Source organism: Solea solea, chromosome 4 (assembly GCF_958295425.1).
Source record: "Solea solea chromosome 4, fSolSol10.1, whole genome shotgun sequence".
Classification (NCBI taxonomy): domain Eukaryota; kingdom Metazoa; phylum Chordata; class Actinopteri; order Pleuronectiformes; family Soleidae; genus Solea; species Solea solea.
Window position 1 is genome coordinate 17,116,041 of NC_081137.1, and position 17,302 is coordinate 17,133,342.

Here is a 17,302-nt window from a genome sequence, read left to right on the forward strand (position 1 = left end):
AATGAACTCGATAACATGATGTTCTACCATGATAATATGAATTGTGTGGTTCTTTATACACTGTAGGGACTGAACTGTATTTACTTGCACAGGCAGCCAAGGAACCATTCACTACATTTCTGTGCAAATGCACAAACAGTCCATCTATGTTCAGCTCATCCTCAGACTGAACTGAACTCAGGAGAAAATCTACTTCTCCTCTCATCTCTCCATTTTCTAGTCTTCTCTGAACATTCAGTGACTACATTCATCAGTCTGTCTCTCTGGATGAATTTAACATTATGTCTTTCCATTTTACCCACAAGCAGCTGCACTGTCTGCCTTAAAAATTGCTTTGTGTTGTCAATTATTTCAATGGCACTGTTATTTGTTAACGATTATTTGAGTTTTTGATTAATCAGTTACCAAATTAGTTGATTTAGTAATCAGTTTGCATGTTTTTTTTCAATAATTAAAACAGGCTTTCTGATTCTGCTGCTTCTTAAATGTGAATATGTTCTGGTTTCTTTGCTCCACATAAAGAAAATCACTAAAACCGAGTAGTTGTTTTGGTTCAAAATCATAATTTCCAGGTTTGGTAAACAGTGATCAACATTTTCTGACATTTTACTTCTGACCAAACAATTGACAGATCAGTCAAGAATCATTCGTTGCAGCCCTAGCTGTTTTGTCAACAGTTTGTAAAGAATGACAAATTAGGGAGGAGGGTGCAGTAAATGAATGTGTAGAGCTGGGCAATCAGTCAATTGTGATTTTAAAATTCTTTGTGGACAGAAAACAAACACTTGCTTAACCCGAGGCAAAACATTTAAAAGGAACTATATGTTGTTTGCACATCTAACAAACCTATTGATTTATTTCAACTAATATTATTGAACTATTGCCCAGCCCTATTAATGGGGTAATTAATAATTAAAGCAAACTTTGATAACACCAGAGAGCACGTCCCATTTCATCACAATACTTCTCATACAGTCTCTTAAAAGCAAATTAAGTTTCTGCAGAGCGGCACACACAGCTGCGAGTTCAGCCACCATCAATAACAATGTCCAAACCTCCTCCGTCGAGCTCCGTTAACCTGAATAAAAGCTTCCTGTTGGCTCAGATCAACACACCGCAGGCGTGGGGTGTAGTTGTCCATATTTTAGCAGATACCTGAACATCACTCCGGTGACGGGAGACGTGTTGTTTTAACAACAACAACAACAACAGTGAAAAGTCTGACCTGACTGCGCTGCAGAGAGAGGCGTGCAACATAAAAATGTCTAAATCATTTATGAGACACAGTGAAGGGTTTTTGCAAAAGGTGCACGGCAGAAGCATGTCAGGCAAAAGGCTGAGGCTGTACTAATGTTAGGGCAACAGGCTTTTTTTTTTTTTTACCCAGTATGGACAATAAAATCTAATAAAGAAGAAAACAAAGGATGTAATGGCACAGGGACTCTATGATCTAGACAAGATACAGGGAAGGTAAAAACATTGATTATACTCGTTTTACTACAAGTACGTGTACGTTGGGGATTCTTCAAATTCTGAATTTTAGCTTTACTCATACATTCACTTTTCCCCCCACACTATGTATGTGAAACCACCATTTTACCTCCTCAATATTTCTGTAGTATTGCACTTAAATGTTTTGGCAACTAACGTTTAGGCACAGAGCTGCGTCACCAACAGACAATCAGTATCTGCGTCGGCTTTGTCCCTAAGCGCAGGTGTAATACTGTCTTTATTAGACTGGAGGTGATGCTGGAGGGATGTGGAGTCTGGTTTTTATTCTGTCCCAAGTCCAGTGAGCAGGTTATTAAGAAAGAGTGAGATTATAGTGCAAATAAGAAAGTGATCAGAGAGTGGAAGAAGGAAGGATGAAAGAAAAAACCCACAGCAGTCACTACAGTGTCGTGTGTGCGTGTGCGCGCACATCACAGACACTGGCCCACAACCTAATAATACATCTAACATATTAAATCCTGTATTAAAATGGATTTCTTTTTGTTCAAAAATAAATACTCTGTAGCCATGATCATTTCTGATGAGAGTCTTGGAATGTATGAAAATATTTTTGTCCTATTCAAATATGTAAATGCATTCCTATATTTTCTGAAGCAAACCAAACAAACAAACGAAAAAATTAAATAAAAGAAGCTATTCATCAGCACAGGAAATAGCAGGAAAATTATATTTTAAATTAATTAATGTCTCATTAGTATGAGGAGACAGACATTTTATATATATTTTTTAGTTTTTTTTTTACAAACTTGCAGCGCAATCGTCCAGCCAAATAAGCAGGGACTGAGGGAAAGGTTTGCGTTTAGAAAAACACCCGAGGTGGCTCTCTGACACGCTCTATACATTCGTACACACATTTAATTAAAGGTATAGGCCCAACAGTACTTGCAAATGAGATTTAAGTGCATCTAATAGGTGGAGTTTGCGTCACGTTGTACTTGTGTTATAAACAAAATATTTTTGCAGTTCATGATGACAAATGAGCCGATACTGTCTAATCTGTCTTGAGGCTTTAAACTCCACCCAGCTGGTTTTTCTGGGATGTTAAAACAAACACTCACAGTTACATGTAACTCAAGGCTTTAACCAGGTCTGACTGTTTGTTCCCTCGACAAAACGCACACGCGGTCATATTTCAAATCCTCTCATTCGCTCACGCTCTCACTCACTCACACACGTTGTGGAAAAAAAACAAAAAACACTGCAGTGCATTTTTATCTCAATGCAAACAAACCGATCTGTGCATTCAGACTCTGCCGACAGCCTCTGCACTGCCTTCGCTCAGACACTCACGACACAGGCGGTGGAAGTGCACGCTGGGCTTTAGCTGTCGTCGTCCTCTACGTTGCTCTGGGACAGCGTCTTGTCTGGATTGTAGGAGCCTTCGAAGCGCTGGGAGGAGATGGCCGCTTGGTGAGACATGCTCTTCCTCACGATGTCGCCTTTTCTCCACAGAGTGATCTCCTGCGGCGTTACAACACAACTCGTCACAAACGACAAACACGTACTGGCACGGTGGAATGTGTTGGCACTGGTCAGTCACAGCTGCGCTGATAAAGATTGTTAGTGAAAGGTAACAAGTAGCAAAGTCATGTCCCAGTGGTATAAAGAACTAAAAGAAAATCCTCTCACTGCAAGTATGAGAACACTCTTTTAGATAGATATTCAACCTATTTTATGATTTGTGTTTCAAACAGTTAAAACCAAGTAAGTTAAATATAAAAGAAGCTTGGATTTGTCTAAGATCAATGGGGAGAGAGTTCCTGAGTGTCAGGACTGAAATGATTGAGATTTCGTAGCAACCAGCAGGCTCAGTAGGGACAGGATGAGTCAATACGCCTTTTTTGTGGCCAATATCACAAGCTTAGTCATCTACTGAAACTGATATAAAGTCGATACAGACCTTCCACATCTTTTAACCTACTAAGATGTTAACAACACAGCCATTTTACACTCTGTGCTTAGTCATTTACAGTATTTATGCAATATTTTAGGTTTATGAATCCCATTTTTTCATAACAGATCCAGTGATTTTGACCATATCCGACACCTCTTCTTCTTTCAGCGTCTCCCTTTAGGGGTCGCCACTGCGGATCATCTGCCGCCATCTTGCCCTATCCCTTGTGTCCTCTTCTTTTACACCAACTGTCCTTGTCCTGTCCTCCTTCACAACATCCATGAACCTTCCCTGTGGTCTTCCTCTTTTCCTCCAACATCTTTAGTCCAATATAACCACATATCCCTCGTCTGCACGTGACCAATCCAGCTCAACCTTGCTTGTCTTACTTAATCCAAACCGTTCAACCTGAGCTGTCCCTCGAATATGCTCATTTCTGATCCTGTCCATCCTGGTCATTCTGGTTGACCTTAATGTTTGCTGCTATCCTTCTGTCCCACTCCTGATACTCGTCTTGTGTACTGTCCATTGCATTGGATTGGCTAACCCCAGGTATTTAAATTTTCTCTACCTCTACTTCTTGCCTCTTCACCGTACCACCTGTCTCACAGTCATCCACACACAGGTATTCTGTCAAGGGTATAAAGGCTCATCTCTAATTATTATTATTAGATCATTATAACTTTTATTAAAACTAGAAAAGTGTAATTAAGATTAAAGTTGTCTTTTCCAAGTGGGTTCTGGCCAAGATTGACAACACCACATTAAACAGGGTTACAGACAGGCAGAGTAGTGTGTGTGTGTGTGTGTGTGTACCTGCTGTTTGAAGTAACGTCTTTCCTCCTCATCAATGAGCACCAGGTTGAGGTAGTATCGCACAGAGAACTTCTTGTTGATGTCCCTCATGGTGGGCGTCATCTCATAGCCTGCCAAAAACAGCCTGATGGGGATGGACTCTCCTGAGGGACAGGAAGAGGACGAGGAGCAGATAGCAGAAAGAGTTAACAACAAAGCCAAACCCACTGTTTCTGGACCACCAACAGTAAACAACCCTTCTCTTTACCTCTGACTGGGGCACCGTCCATGATTTCGTACTTGGCTATGGTGTCGTTCTCGTGGTAGACGTTGGGTCCCGTACCTGTGGTCTCCCGCTTGATGATATCGATCTCCATATGTCGAATCTTAATCCTCACCAGCAGGAAATAAATCTTCCCCACAATCACGTCTTTTAGATGATACCTGTGAGTGCACAATGACACAATCTGTCATACTTACACATGACTTTTTTTCATTTTATCTTGCTTTGAGCAAACGGGTAAGATCCCAAATTCCAGGAATAACTTAATTTATTTTGTGGCGTTATTCAAATTACAGTTTCTGTTCCAGTTTATATCGTTTTGAATAAGTAAACCGGTCACTTCCAACTGAACAGTTTTATAAATGAATCACAGCTCCATTTTATGCACGTTACTGCTTAGGCTTACTTTGATTTATTGTACTCGAACTCGATATGTAGACAGTCCTCGATGCCCACTTCCATCTTGATGGAGGAGTTGAGCTCTGGATAGGTGCTGAGTGTGTGAACCACAATGTCCAGTTCTTTGCTGATATCATTCAGTCTCCGGCTCACTGTCGCCCGAAGAAAGTAGCTGGAAGTGCAAACATTATGCAAACATTAGCTCACGAGCCGTGACAGTATGTGGCAAGGAAACAAGACTACGACACTAAAGTGGGTTAGGGTAAGCCACATACAAAGAACCTTGAAATTCTGAGATTGTGACTGACCACAAATGATATAGAAGTGATATAGAAGAGAATTTTGATGCTACATTTTTAATATCTAATTATATTGATTCATAATAATACTATTGCACTTCCATTTATTTTTTATCTTAACTTTCTTGTTTTCTATCCTTTTCTGCATGCCACAAAATCTGAACGTTAAACTCATCTATAAATAAAGTTAAACATTAAGCAAAAATCAGTCTGTACTGTGACACAGTGAATGCAAGTTTTATAAGGGATCAATGTAAATGTGTCATTTTTCTATCACCACAATTCTCTGTGAGTTATTATAACTTTAAGCAAAAAAAGTTGTCGATTCCAGTTTAAACAGACTCAAATATGAAGCTACAAGCAGCTACAGAGCTACATCATTAAAATAATAACAATAAACACAAGTAGAGGGGTAGCAAAGGAATATGAAATAAGGAAAAGACAAATAATGTGAATGATGCTATGAACAATTATGTATTATTAATTAAGTAAGTTTGTATAAATGCACACCGACACACACACATAGCAGAGCTCACCGTAGTTTGACGTTCTGCCCAGTGTAAGACTCGTAGGGTTTCTCTACATGTGTGAACTCAAAGTCAAATGTCTGTGACTGTGTCAGCTCCCCCGGCCGAGCCAAGTCTTTCACAAGAGACACAAACTCATGGTGGTTCCCTCTGTCATAGTACAGCTCTGGAAGAGACACATTCTCAGCATCAGACAGCAAAACACTTCTCCATATTCTGATGAACACGACGTTTATGCAGACTCTTCCTTTAAAGCTGACAGCTGCAAACAGCTTTGATTGGATGTGATGAGTGTAATGGCTTCATCTTGCCCTGTGTGGATGTGTAATGCCTCACAGCTGTTTTATTCTGAAACATCATTTAGATAATGATGAGTAATTTTGTGACCGGCCCTCATGCTACATCCAGTCTTAAGTGAGAGCGTCATTGTGCCATTCAAAGCACTTAGATGTACTCAGAGACAGATGGTGGTGAGGATAAAAAGGGGAACTGGAGGGACTGCAACATTCAACATGCATTCATGGTTAAAAAAAACAAAACATCAAGTAAGAGGAACTTCCGCTCTTACTGCAGCAAAACTTTAAACTCCATGTGAATAAACTGAACCTACCATTTTTAGATTGTAAAAGGAATTGTAGATACATGGAGTCACGCAGGTCTTGTGACTTTCTTCACAGTGCAACCTTTGTGAAATTATTTACAGAATTCAAATGACAAATCATTTACTTGATGTTGTTTTGTTTGTTTGTATAACGCATCCTCACGTTGAAGTAAACTGATTCTATCTTGACTCATTTTACACAGTGCAACTTGAATTTCCAGGAAGTATTCACTTCAGATCCATGATCACTGTTATAAACCGCACTTTAAAACAGCAGTGGGAAAAAAGCACAGGTCCCTAAGGACCATCTAAATAGTTCTTCTCACTATCAGCCTCCTGCAAATCCCATGTTTTGTTTTGTTTTGTTTTTGCCTGTGCTGCTTTTGAAATGTGTGACAGAACAAACAAGGTGAGTCATCCTCAGTCTGTGGATCACGAGGTGTCAGATCTAAAAGTTTACCGGCTTCTAGAGGAATATCAAACTTGGCACAGCATTTTCTATGGACGTGCTTAAACTCAAAAGATCAAGGATCAAATTAAAGCAACCACCACACGATGGCTGATAAACAGTACAAACATTTGGAGACCTAACATGGAGATAAGTAAATGACAGTGAATCAAGGTGGAGCTAATTCCTAATTCCTAACAGTCCCTTGCCAGTTTCACTCGCCAGGTGTCGCTACTTCATGTCTCCTCACAGCGGTGCTGCTCAAATGAATGAGGGAAACTTGGGGCGGAAAGTTACCTGACCGAAGGACAAGGCAGCTCACAGCGGGATAATGGTGTAGAAAGCTACTCTAAGAGATGACCTATCCATGTTCCAATACATAGATTTAATGCACTTTGTTCTCTATGTTGTGAATAAATAGAAAAATCCTGCACGTTTTTGTTTTCTTCAGTTAGACAGAGAGCGTGATGTATCGCTATATGATTGTCTTGCGATTTATTGATTATCACAGAACCGTTGTATCGCGATATTATTGGAATTGTTGACCGTGCATTGCCTTTGATTCCCACCTCTTATATATACATATACGTATATGTATATATATATATATATATATATATATATACACATATATATATATATATATATATATATATATATATATATACACACACATATATATATATATATATATACACACACACACACATATACATCTTATGTCATATTGATATTGAAGAAAATTATGTCACAATACATGTTTTAATTGATTTTGTGCAGCCTTATTATAAGCATAATATTGTGACATAATTGCCAGCGTAATTTTCTCCCCTTCTCCCTTCCTCAGGACCGCACTTTATATGAACGGTAATCCAGAAATTCCTAGTGAATCATCAGCACGCTGCTGTTTTCCTATTGTTTACATTGCACAACCCGAAGAAAGAAGCACTGAAACAACTGTCTCAATGTTGCTTAACAATAAAATGTTCCCCAGTGGTTTAAATTTAGTTAAATTTAGTGCAACATGTTGGTTTTAACAGCAGCTGATTTCCGACGCTTCCGACGCTATGCAACAGTTTAGTGTGTTTTATTGTTTCTTAGAAAGCGAAAGACTAAGCTCTAATGTGACTGTTTACTGTCAACATTTTTTTTAAAACTGAATGTCAAAGGTCGATCAGACTAGCTAGCCAATGGCTGGCGCGTCAGCTGACGTTAGCTCGCACGTACGTCTGTCACGAGACCCGGCGCTTCAAACTGACAGTTGTTGTGACAGTGACTACAGTACAATATTAATAATACAGAACAGTGCAGTGTTGTTGGCTGGTGTAAAGTTACTTATGCAGACTAATGTGTCAAATAAAGTCAACGGAGTGAGTGTAGCCTGTAGCTACAACTGCTTAAGCTCTCATGTCAGACTTTGGCTCAGTGCGTGTGTGTGTATGTGTGTGTGACGCAGGCCCGTGTAGTCGCTCACCTATCTGTCCGACAAACTCGATCTTAATGCCGTTGTGCTCCAGCCTCTTTCCCGGGTATTTGAGCGTCACGTTGACTTTGCCCGACACTGTTTCTCCGTCGTAGAAGAGGAAATATTTGTCCTTCCTGCCGTCTTCGCTTTTGTGCTCAGCCTTCTTTCTCGTTTCAGCGTCATTCAGGACTATGTCGATGTCCGCACTTTGACCGAAACCAAAGAAGCTCATGTCTGCTGCTGTCACTGCCGCCGCTGCTGTCACTGCTGCTGCTACTCAGGAGGAGACCCAGCTCTGTGTTAGCTGTTGCTGTAGCTGTTGCTGAGCAGAGAGAAGCGGAGATGAGCAGAGCTAACACAGCTTCCCACAGATTCTTCTTCTTCGTGGTGTTCAATGGCTGTTGACAAACAACATTTTAGTCCATTACCGCCACCAAGGGGTGTGGAGTGTGTATCGGCACGTCAATGTTGTGTGATGACGTTGCCTCTCCACTAGAGGGCAGAGCTGAATCACAACAGGAGACGACTCAACTGTGTCACTTGTGGAGAAGCTTTGCTCTCCTTTTTCCATTAAGGCTTTATTAATGTTCTTAAACTCTTTTTTCATTCTTTTTACCCTGGATTTTAAATGTAAAATGTGAGAAAATGTTGATTTTTTAGGAAACATTCACATTAAAGAAGCTGAAGGGTTCATGATGCACTTGGGAAAGTGATGGATGAGTTAAAAAGGTTTGTTACAATCTTCAGTCTCATCATTAGATGTCAACCACACACTGGACCTTTAATTCTTGATAGTATGGTGAACTCATAAACCTTTAAATAAAAATCTGTAGTTTTACACCCAACTCATGCAGAGAATGAAATTAATACACATCGTAATCATCAATATGATATTTCAAAGTAGGTAAACATCAGTTAAATATGAGCGTAAACTGATGAATAATGAAGCCACACATTCTATGATGTAATCTGTGTGTGTGAGAGAGAGAGCTCATTATGTGGCTCCTCTGGGAGCAGATTCATAACTGTTGTTGTTATTAGTTCTTGTCGTCTTCTGAAAGTCAATCCTCCCCTTTGTGAGTCATTTTACGATCAAATATGACAACAGTTAAATGATTCCCCCTCAGGCATCAACCAAAATGACTCACATTTCATAGAGAAGGGAGTCAAAAAAACAAAAAAACAAAAAAAACTGTCTCATGCTGGGACATCTGAGAGTCACATGGCTGAACTTTACTACTCTTTCATATTTGAAAGGATGACTTCAACAGGCGCAGTCCCTCCCGCTGTCCTGACATGACTGAGACCAATTATTTTTGCCGGGGTTTGGGGGGGGGGGGGGGGGGGGCAGCTGGAGCTGGACTTCATCACATCACATCACACCGTGATATTTCTCTACATTCCCTCTGTCGTGTACCGTTTTCTCCTCCTCGGTGTCAAACTCTCTCTCTCTCTTTGCTCTGTCTGCAAATGTTTCCAGCACAGGCCACAAAAAGGTTGGAGCACATGTCTCTATGATGTCTGATAAAGGCTGATGAACGAGCTGATGCTGCTGTTTCCCTGCAGAAAAGATCAGTTTGCTGCTGTTTTACTCGCATCATGACGTCTCCAACGAGACGCGCCAGGAAAGAGCAAAAGAGGAGACGGGACAGTGAGTCTGACTGCAGCAGATATAAGGAAGAAAAAAAAAAAAACTTCTTATAAACAAAGTTAAGTTCTATACTGATCTATACCCATGGTTCTCAAACTGTGGTAAGTGTACCTCCAGTGGTACGCTCTGTGGGTACTTGGGAGGAAAATCAGAAATACTCTTCTGCTGTATGTACCATGGTATGTGATTGGAGTGTGTACAAGATTTCTACTAGAGGATGACTAAAATGGAGAGAAGGAATTTCCCTAAGGGATTAATAACATATAATAAAACAATAAATAACAGCAAAAAAAAAAAAAATGTGTTCACAGCGGGATAGAATTAGAATGTGTATATTTTCAAAAATAGTCAACTCGGAAACTTGCTATGCAGTTTTTAACAATTTTACTGTTCTATTATGTTGCTATAGTACGGTTTTATTTCTATTTTTTTTGTTATTGATTTTTATGTTGATGTGCCTTTGTGTTTTTGACCTGACTCATAAATCTTATTTGATGTGATGTGATGTAGTAGGCTGCTCATAGAGGGCGGATGGGACGGTGTATTGTCACCAACAAGCTTTAACTGGACCCTCGTTTATGGCTCATGGCTCCACCTGTCACTCACTCACTCACTTCCTGTAGAATCACAGGCTGAACCTGAAGCTAAACCTTGTATATAGACTGCAGTTTCCTGGTTATCGGCTGTACAGGAGGTCACACAGGTACTGGGGCCCCAGGGCGGGGAGGGATTCCGAGGTGAGGAGGAGAAGGAGGAGGAGCATTTAGTAAATGATGCAGGACTTGACTAGGAGCCAGTGAAGATGGATTATGGTGAGGGTGATGCAGTCAGACACTTGGAGATCAGCCAATCCTGGAGTTATGATGCTTAGTGGACAGAAATCAGCAAGCAAGTTTACATCCAAACCTGTTTCCTCATCATCAATAAAACAAGTCTCTGGAGGAGCTAGCTCTCTTGGAAACAGGAAGTGGAGTAACATTTGCGTTTAATGAGGACTTAAGATTCCTTAAATGTCATTTAATCTATGTACAGTACATCTATCTATGTAACAAAATACAGCACACACATCCTCATTAATGCAGAATCCTCACATATTTAATCCAGTGTGTGGTGCAGAGAAACTGAACAAAAAAATGACCTCAGATCTGCATTTTTTTTCATCTCATTGGCCTAAAAGCTCGTATAACTCCAAACACATGTCGTATAATCCATAACTGAACCGCTTTAACGAGAAAGTCTGTAAGAAAAAGTTTGTGTGTAAAAAATAAAGTGAATTGACGTGATTCATCAGGCTCAAAGGCCTAAATTACCTCTTTTTTTAATGTGCTTTTTCTAACCCGTGTTGAGCCAAAGGTGAAGCGAGCTTGACTCGATTTTTCTGACTAAAAGAAAATGATCCGCTGGCTCCGCCGCAAACGGCAATATATCATCATCCCTGCTGAGCTCATGGACTATAAAGCTCCTTATCCAGGAACACGCGCTGCCAGTTGGCACCGCGGCCAGAAGAGAACAAGAAAGTTGTTTTCAGTGGGGCAGGAAATGGAAATGGCTTCGGACTAAGATAAGAGCCGCGGATCGACAAAGACGCCCTCAGTGGGACGTCACATGGACCTTCACAGTGTGGACACTGTGCGACTGACACATGATCCACACAAAGGGGAAAAAACAAAAACACACACACACGTCTCCAGTAACATAGGAAGTGAGTTTATTAATCACAAATTGAGTAATTAAAATAAAAAAAAAAGAAACAAAAGAAAAGAAAAACAACAAGCCGTAAAGAAACATTCTACTTCACAGAGTGCCGTTCAGAATAATCACCTTTTTTGTTTACAGGATGAGCGGCGAGCGCTGACGTAGAGGCCAACGTGCCCTTTAACACCAGCGCACAGTGTGACGCAAATATTAGAATCACTATCAGCATCCAGCCATAACTGAATGATCATTATAAATGGAAAGGCTTTATTTTCCACCACCCTCCTTTCCTTTTTTAAGCCTAATATTTTAGTACCATATTCTATATCTTTACCAAAAATAATTCACACTATATTATTAGGCACTAATATATTTCTATATCTACTGGTTTAGAACATGTCTGCGCCTTCAAATCTATGGAAAAAAAACAACAACAACACTATGTACAAATTTGCAGATATGTAAAGAAGCAAAAAGTGGAGATTTGTGGTGACATCATTCCTCTCAGAGAGCACGGCCAAACGACTGCTGCTGCTGCTTTAAAAGCACTTAAGAAGGAATAAAGGTCATTAACTGGGTTTATTTGTTTAATGGTACTTTTTTTTTCATCTCTTGGTTGATTGAACATGTTAAGGAGAATGAAAAAAATAGAAGGATGAGCTACTATGTGCAAACGTCGGGCTGATCGTCTCTACCACGACTGATACTCGGTTTACATTTTACCATTTAACTGTCACACCAGCTGCTTGAAAAGAAAAGGCCAGTAAAAGTAAACAATACCACAAACTACCACCGAGTGTCTAGTTCGTCCCAACTTTTGGAGAAAAATATACCGAAATAACAATATTTCTGATGGTCTTTCACCAAAATTCAAAATAAAAGTGTTTGTTTTGATAAATGGTGCTTAAATTTGAGTTTGAGCCCTCTGCTATAAACGGTTTCTCCGTGTTAATGTGCAGAATCTGTAGGTTTGAGACTGAGCTTTGATCCTTAGCCACGAACCATAATAGTTAAAAGTCATGTTTTAGTTAATTCAATTGTTTCAATAAGAATTTGAGAGCTGTCTTAAACTCTCTGGAATAATAAAATCTGGTTGTAGATTACAGCTGGTGGCTTTGTTGTTACGAATGATGATAAAAATGTTACGTTTTTTCAGTATTACAAATGGTAAGAGTTTCATATCGCCTCCAATAGTATTTTTTTTTTTTTTTTTTACATGTTCACCACTTTACATAATCTTGAAAGAGAGAAAGAGAGAAAGAATAATCTATGTACAATCAGAAACACTGTTAACCCTCCAGACCCCAGCTCTGCTCTAATTAAGCATGAGTTAGACACATGAGGCATCAGAAAATAATTCATAAAGGATTCAGGTCAGAGGAGAGAGAGAGAGAGAGAGTCTCCTCTGTGTGTCTCCTGCTGTGGTTGGCACCTTAAATTATAGTTTTTAAATAATCCCGGCGCTGATGACATGTCACAGTGAGGAGCCGTTCACACGCAGCGTCTAAAAAAATCCTGGAAAAATGATGCGTGTAAGCAAAGAATCCAAAACATGGGAGCATCCAAAACATGGGAGCTGCTTAGGTGACTGGAGTTGCTGTTGCAGTTGTTTTTCTCTCTCACTCCAGCTTTGTTGTTTGAACATAATATGGAGGAAAAGGAGAGAAAAACAACTGGGTGCATCCTTTGGAGTTAACAGAAAACAATTTAATCTACTTCTTTGGGTCGAGTATTAAAAGACTCGCTCTGGTTTGTGTCTCCGTGTGAACGGTCCATACCACGATAAACACGCTAACAGCTCTTAGATTTTCCTCTCTGCAGTTGTTTTGTTTCAGAACAAATAAAAGAGAACAGGTTAGTTTCATTAGACTGAGTGTTAACAGCACTTTTGATAAAAAAACTCATAAATATAATAAATAAAAAGTGAAGATCAGGGAGCAAATGTGGGTAATTCATTGCGCTTCCAAGCATCTCTTTTTTTTAAAAAGCAAAACTGAGCCAGCAGTGTTTCCAAACGCTTCCAATTTAGTGGGATTAAAATGTCCGGGTTAATGTTGACCGCAGTAGATGTGAGTAGTTTGGTTGTAGCTCCAATGTTTGTTTGTTTGTTCTGGATCTGGAAGGTTAACTCGCAAACCCTGTATTATTATAATTATTGTTATTATTATCTTTTAATCATTATTATTATTATTATAGTTGAAATACTGAACATAAATGTGTGATAGCAAAACTATATATCTCGGACAGCAGGTTCAATATATACAAGACCGACAACAAGCATAGAAGGACACTTAAAACGAAGAAGACGCAGCACTGATTGTGGACAGTGTTTCACAGCATTTGACTGGCACTCTTCAAAACCTCTTACTAAGACTATCTACAAACACCCACATGGAGGTCTATCGCGACACTAACCGGGCGCTCCCCCCGTCCCCCTCGCCCCGGTTGAGACATTACATAATAAGACTGCCGATCACGTCATGATATGCTAACACAAGTCTTTTTTTTTTTTCCTCTTTCTTTTTGTTCAGACTGCAAACGTGTAAATGCTGGACGCAAAGTGGTTAAAGTACGACACTTTTTTTCTCTTTTTTTTCTTCAATCCACAATCAAATAATAGTAATAATAATAATAATAATAATAATAATCATAAAAAAAAGAAGAACACATGTTAGTATTTTACAAATATTTAAAAAAGTAAACCTTTATCTATAGGCATTTTAAAATATATTCCATCAAAAATAGTCTGACAAATTTCAACAGTAGAAAAAGAAACGTTATACAAATGACAAAGAGTTTTTGAAGCGAAAAGTTTTACAGTAGAAACACGTCATGGATAGAGTGACTTTAGAGGAGCGAGGGAGAGAGAGAGAGAGAGGGAGAGAGAGAGAGATATGCCTCTTTGTCCTCCGCTTACATCGGTGTTGAAAAACCATGCAGTTACTGTCTAGAGCTCCGTAATGTAGCAAAACAATTCAGCTGGTGGTGATGAGAGTTGACAAACTCAACCCAGTCCCTACGCGTGCAATAGCTGTACATGTTGTTCTGTGAGGTCTTGTCACCTTTGGCAAACTCGAGTCGCTGGGCTTTCGGTCGCGCTGCGCGCTGAGAGCGTGGACTGTTGGCGGCTCCGTGGTCAGACAGTGTGGAGCGCGCTCCCACGTGTCCCGTCTCTCACTCAGCACAGTGCCCCCCTCTTCATCCTCTCCCACCTCAGATCACAAATGACGACTTGTGTCGGAAATCCCCCTGCGGAGAAGCGGCAGAGCCACACAGAGGACGACCGTTAACAACTCCGGATAAAAATGTTTTGCGCACCATTTCCCGTACTTTAGCAGAGATTTTGATCTCTGTGTGCAGAGCGGGAATCAGGAATAGAACAAATTAAGCACATGAGTCACACTGGTGGCTCCTGTGCTCCTGAATATTATCATCTTTTCATTAAAATCTGCAACGTGCCTGCAATTAGTCGACAAAAGGCCTTAGATGACAGCCCTTTGGTAGCCCTAATTGTTACCATGGCTACTGCTTGTTTCTCTTGTTTACAGACAGTCAGTGTAAATTACTGTTAATATACACATTGGTAAGAGATAAAATATATATGGTGCTATATACAGTACGCAGGCAGGGAAAGCAGCAGCCGCACTAACCCTAACCCCGAATATAACATAACATAATATAATATAATATGATATAATATAATATAATATAATATAATATAATATAATATAATATAATATAATATAATATAATATAATATAATATAATATAACATAATATGATATAATATAATATAATATAACACAACATAATATAATATATAATATATATAATATAATATAATATAACATAACATAATATAATATAATGTAATATAACATTATATAATATAACATAGTATAATATAATATAACATAATATAATATAATATAATATAATATAATATAATATAATATAATATAATACAATACAATACAACATAATATAATCATAATTTGTATACTTTTTCACTGCTGACACAAAGATTTCCCAGACTGTTCTCAGTCATTTTTTAAAAACAAACTTTAAATAAGTGTATCAGTTACAAATTGATCCAATTCTAAGTGCCGTCTACAAACCTCGTCTTCCGTCCTGACGTAGTCCACTCCATCTCCTCTGGCTGGAACTTTGTAACTGAAGGAACACGGAGCACATTAGGGTTTGATGGATGACAGGGCTGAGGCAGTGCAGGCACATTGATTTGTTGAATCATTTTAAAATAGGACGACGTGTGGACGTCTTACTTGTTTCCTGTCTGTTTTTGACTGGAGAAGTAGCCTTTCTTGTACGCACAGCAGATGCCCACTGTTATACACAGGAGCACGACAACCACCACCAGCACTCCCAGCAAAATCCCCACCAAGTCCAGATCAACTGTGGAGGACAGGTCACATTTTAGACTGCTGTCTGGTAAACCTGATGTTTAAAGACTCACACAGCCCTGACTGTCACGTTCATATTCATTTTAGCCCCATGTGTGCATCACTGAACTACTTACACACTTCCATTTTCTGGGGTAGACACTCAGCTTGTCCCGCGTCGTTCTTCGCTCGACAAAAGTACTCTCCTGCATCTTCTTTCCTGACCGCAGTGAACTTCTGCATGGGAGGAATCGAAATCGAGCAATTATTCAATCAATTCGTTCATTAAGTTTCAGTGTTTTTCTTTTGTTTTGTTGGCATTGTCATCACCTTCACTGGTAATGTCACCGTCAGTGAATTGTTTATTTAGGCCCATGATTCATTGTTTCAATTGAATTGTTGCTAGGAGCAAATAAAGGAAGAAGAATACAGAATCTGTCACTGTTTATATAAATTGTATTTAAAGTAATTGCACAAAAGACAAGAGGCTAAATACTGGTGCAGTCAGCACTCTAAGAATGAAACACATGAGTGCAGAATGAGATGTAAACATCACACTTTTCACAGTAAATGAAGCCTGAGGCAGCGCTGTGTCCATCTTTGAGGGAACATGCCAGAGAAGCTTACGGTGCTCTGTTACGTTTTTAGCCTTTTTAAAAATGACATAAAACTGCGGGGAGTCCGCGCCTCTGTCGCTCTCTCTGTGTGTGTGCAATCACTTTCAAACTCACTGCTGCTCACCATGTGCTATCACACGTGCACTTTCTGTCATGTTATGAAATAACAGGAGCAACATTATTTCTAATTTAATTAATTTAAGTCATTAGTTTTGCATAGAAATCAGCTATTCTGGACATTTTTGCCAGAGTGGAAAGACGGGAGTTATAATTGATCATGTACTTTGACAGCAGCAAGGAATGAATGATAAATTAATTATTTAAAACATCAATCAAAAAACTTTAATTGGAATTTATGCTACATATTTTCCCTTCCTTCAAGCCCCAAGTGTATGTACAACAAATTATTAAGTTTTGGTAATGGAAATTGTAGTATTTATGAAGTATTATTATTATTATTATTATAATAGTATTATCTACTATTTAGGGGAAATATTTTTTTTAATTTGCAGGAATAATACATTGCAGAATAATGCAAAATTTAAAGACTCATGTTTCCCAGTTTCTGAAAAATCCCACATTGAAAATGTATCTAATTAAATAATACAAGTCAATTTAATACATAAGTAATAATAATTATAGAATGGCACCAATTCCACTCTTTGCACCAGTTGTTGATTACTTTAAAAATAAAGAGTCAAAAAACAAGATAAGCC

The 17,302-nt window shown here is 39.0% G+C and overlaps 2 protein-coding genes across 2 annotated transcripts in view; both read right to left on the bottom strand.

Annotated features, from left to right (window-relative positions):
* Positions 1 to 485: 485 nt before the first annotated feature.
* On the bottom strand, positions 486 to 8,606 carry vps26bl (vacuolar protein sorting 26 homolog B, like). The gene is made up of 6 exons (XM_058627725.1): positions 8,233 to 8,606; positions 5,719 to 5,875; positions 4,891 to 5,055; positions 4,470 to 4,645; positions 4,223 to 4,365; positions 486 to 2,973 (listed from the first exon to the last, which is right to left on the bottom strand). The coding sequence occupies exons 1-6, from the start codon at positions 8,453 to 8,455 to the stop codon at positions 2,833 to 2,835; spliced, it is 1,005 nt and encodes a 334-aa protein (XP_058483708.1). The 5' UTR covers positions 8,456 to 8,606; the 3' UTR covers positions 486 to 2,832.
* Positions 8,607 to 11,565: 2,959 nt separating this feature from the next.
* The window catches only part of jam3b (junctional adhesion molecule 3b), a 47,433-nt gene continuing 41,696 nt past the window's right edge, over positions 11,566 to 17,302 (bottom strand). The window contains exons 7-10 of the mRNA XM_058627876.1: positions 16,107 to 16,206; positions 15,853 to 15,982; positions 15,688 to 15,742; positions 11,566 to 14,818 (exon numbers count right to left, since the gene is read on the bottom strand). Of these exons, the coding sequence (XP_058483859.1) occupies positions 14,783 to 14,818; positions 15,688 to 15,742; positions 15,853 to 15,982; positions 16,107 to 16,206 (321 nt within the window). The 3' untranslated portion in view covers positions 11,566 to 14,782. The remainder of the gene's footprint in view (positions 14,819 to 15,687; positions 15,743 to 15,852; positions 15,983 to 16,106; positions 16,207 to 17,302) is intronic.

Excerpts from the sequence above, each read along its gene's own strand:
- vps26bl (XM_058627725.1), bottom strand. The coding sequence starts at position 8,455 with ATGAGCTTCTTTGGTTTCGGTCAAAGTGCGGACATCGACATAGTCCTG. Across the intron at positions 4,646-4,890 it reads TTCGAGTACAATAAATCAAA|GTATCATCTAAAAGACGTGA; the intron begins GTAAGCCTAAGC and ends GTGCACTCACAG. Across the intron at positions 4,366-4,469 it reads GGACGGTGCCCCAGTCAGAG|GAGAGTCCATCCCCATCAGG; the intron begins GTAAAGAGAAGG and ends CCTGTCCCTCAG.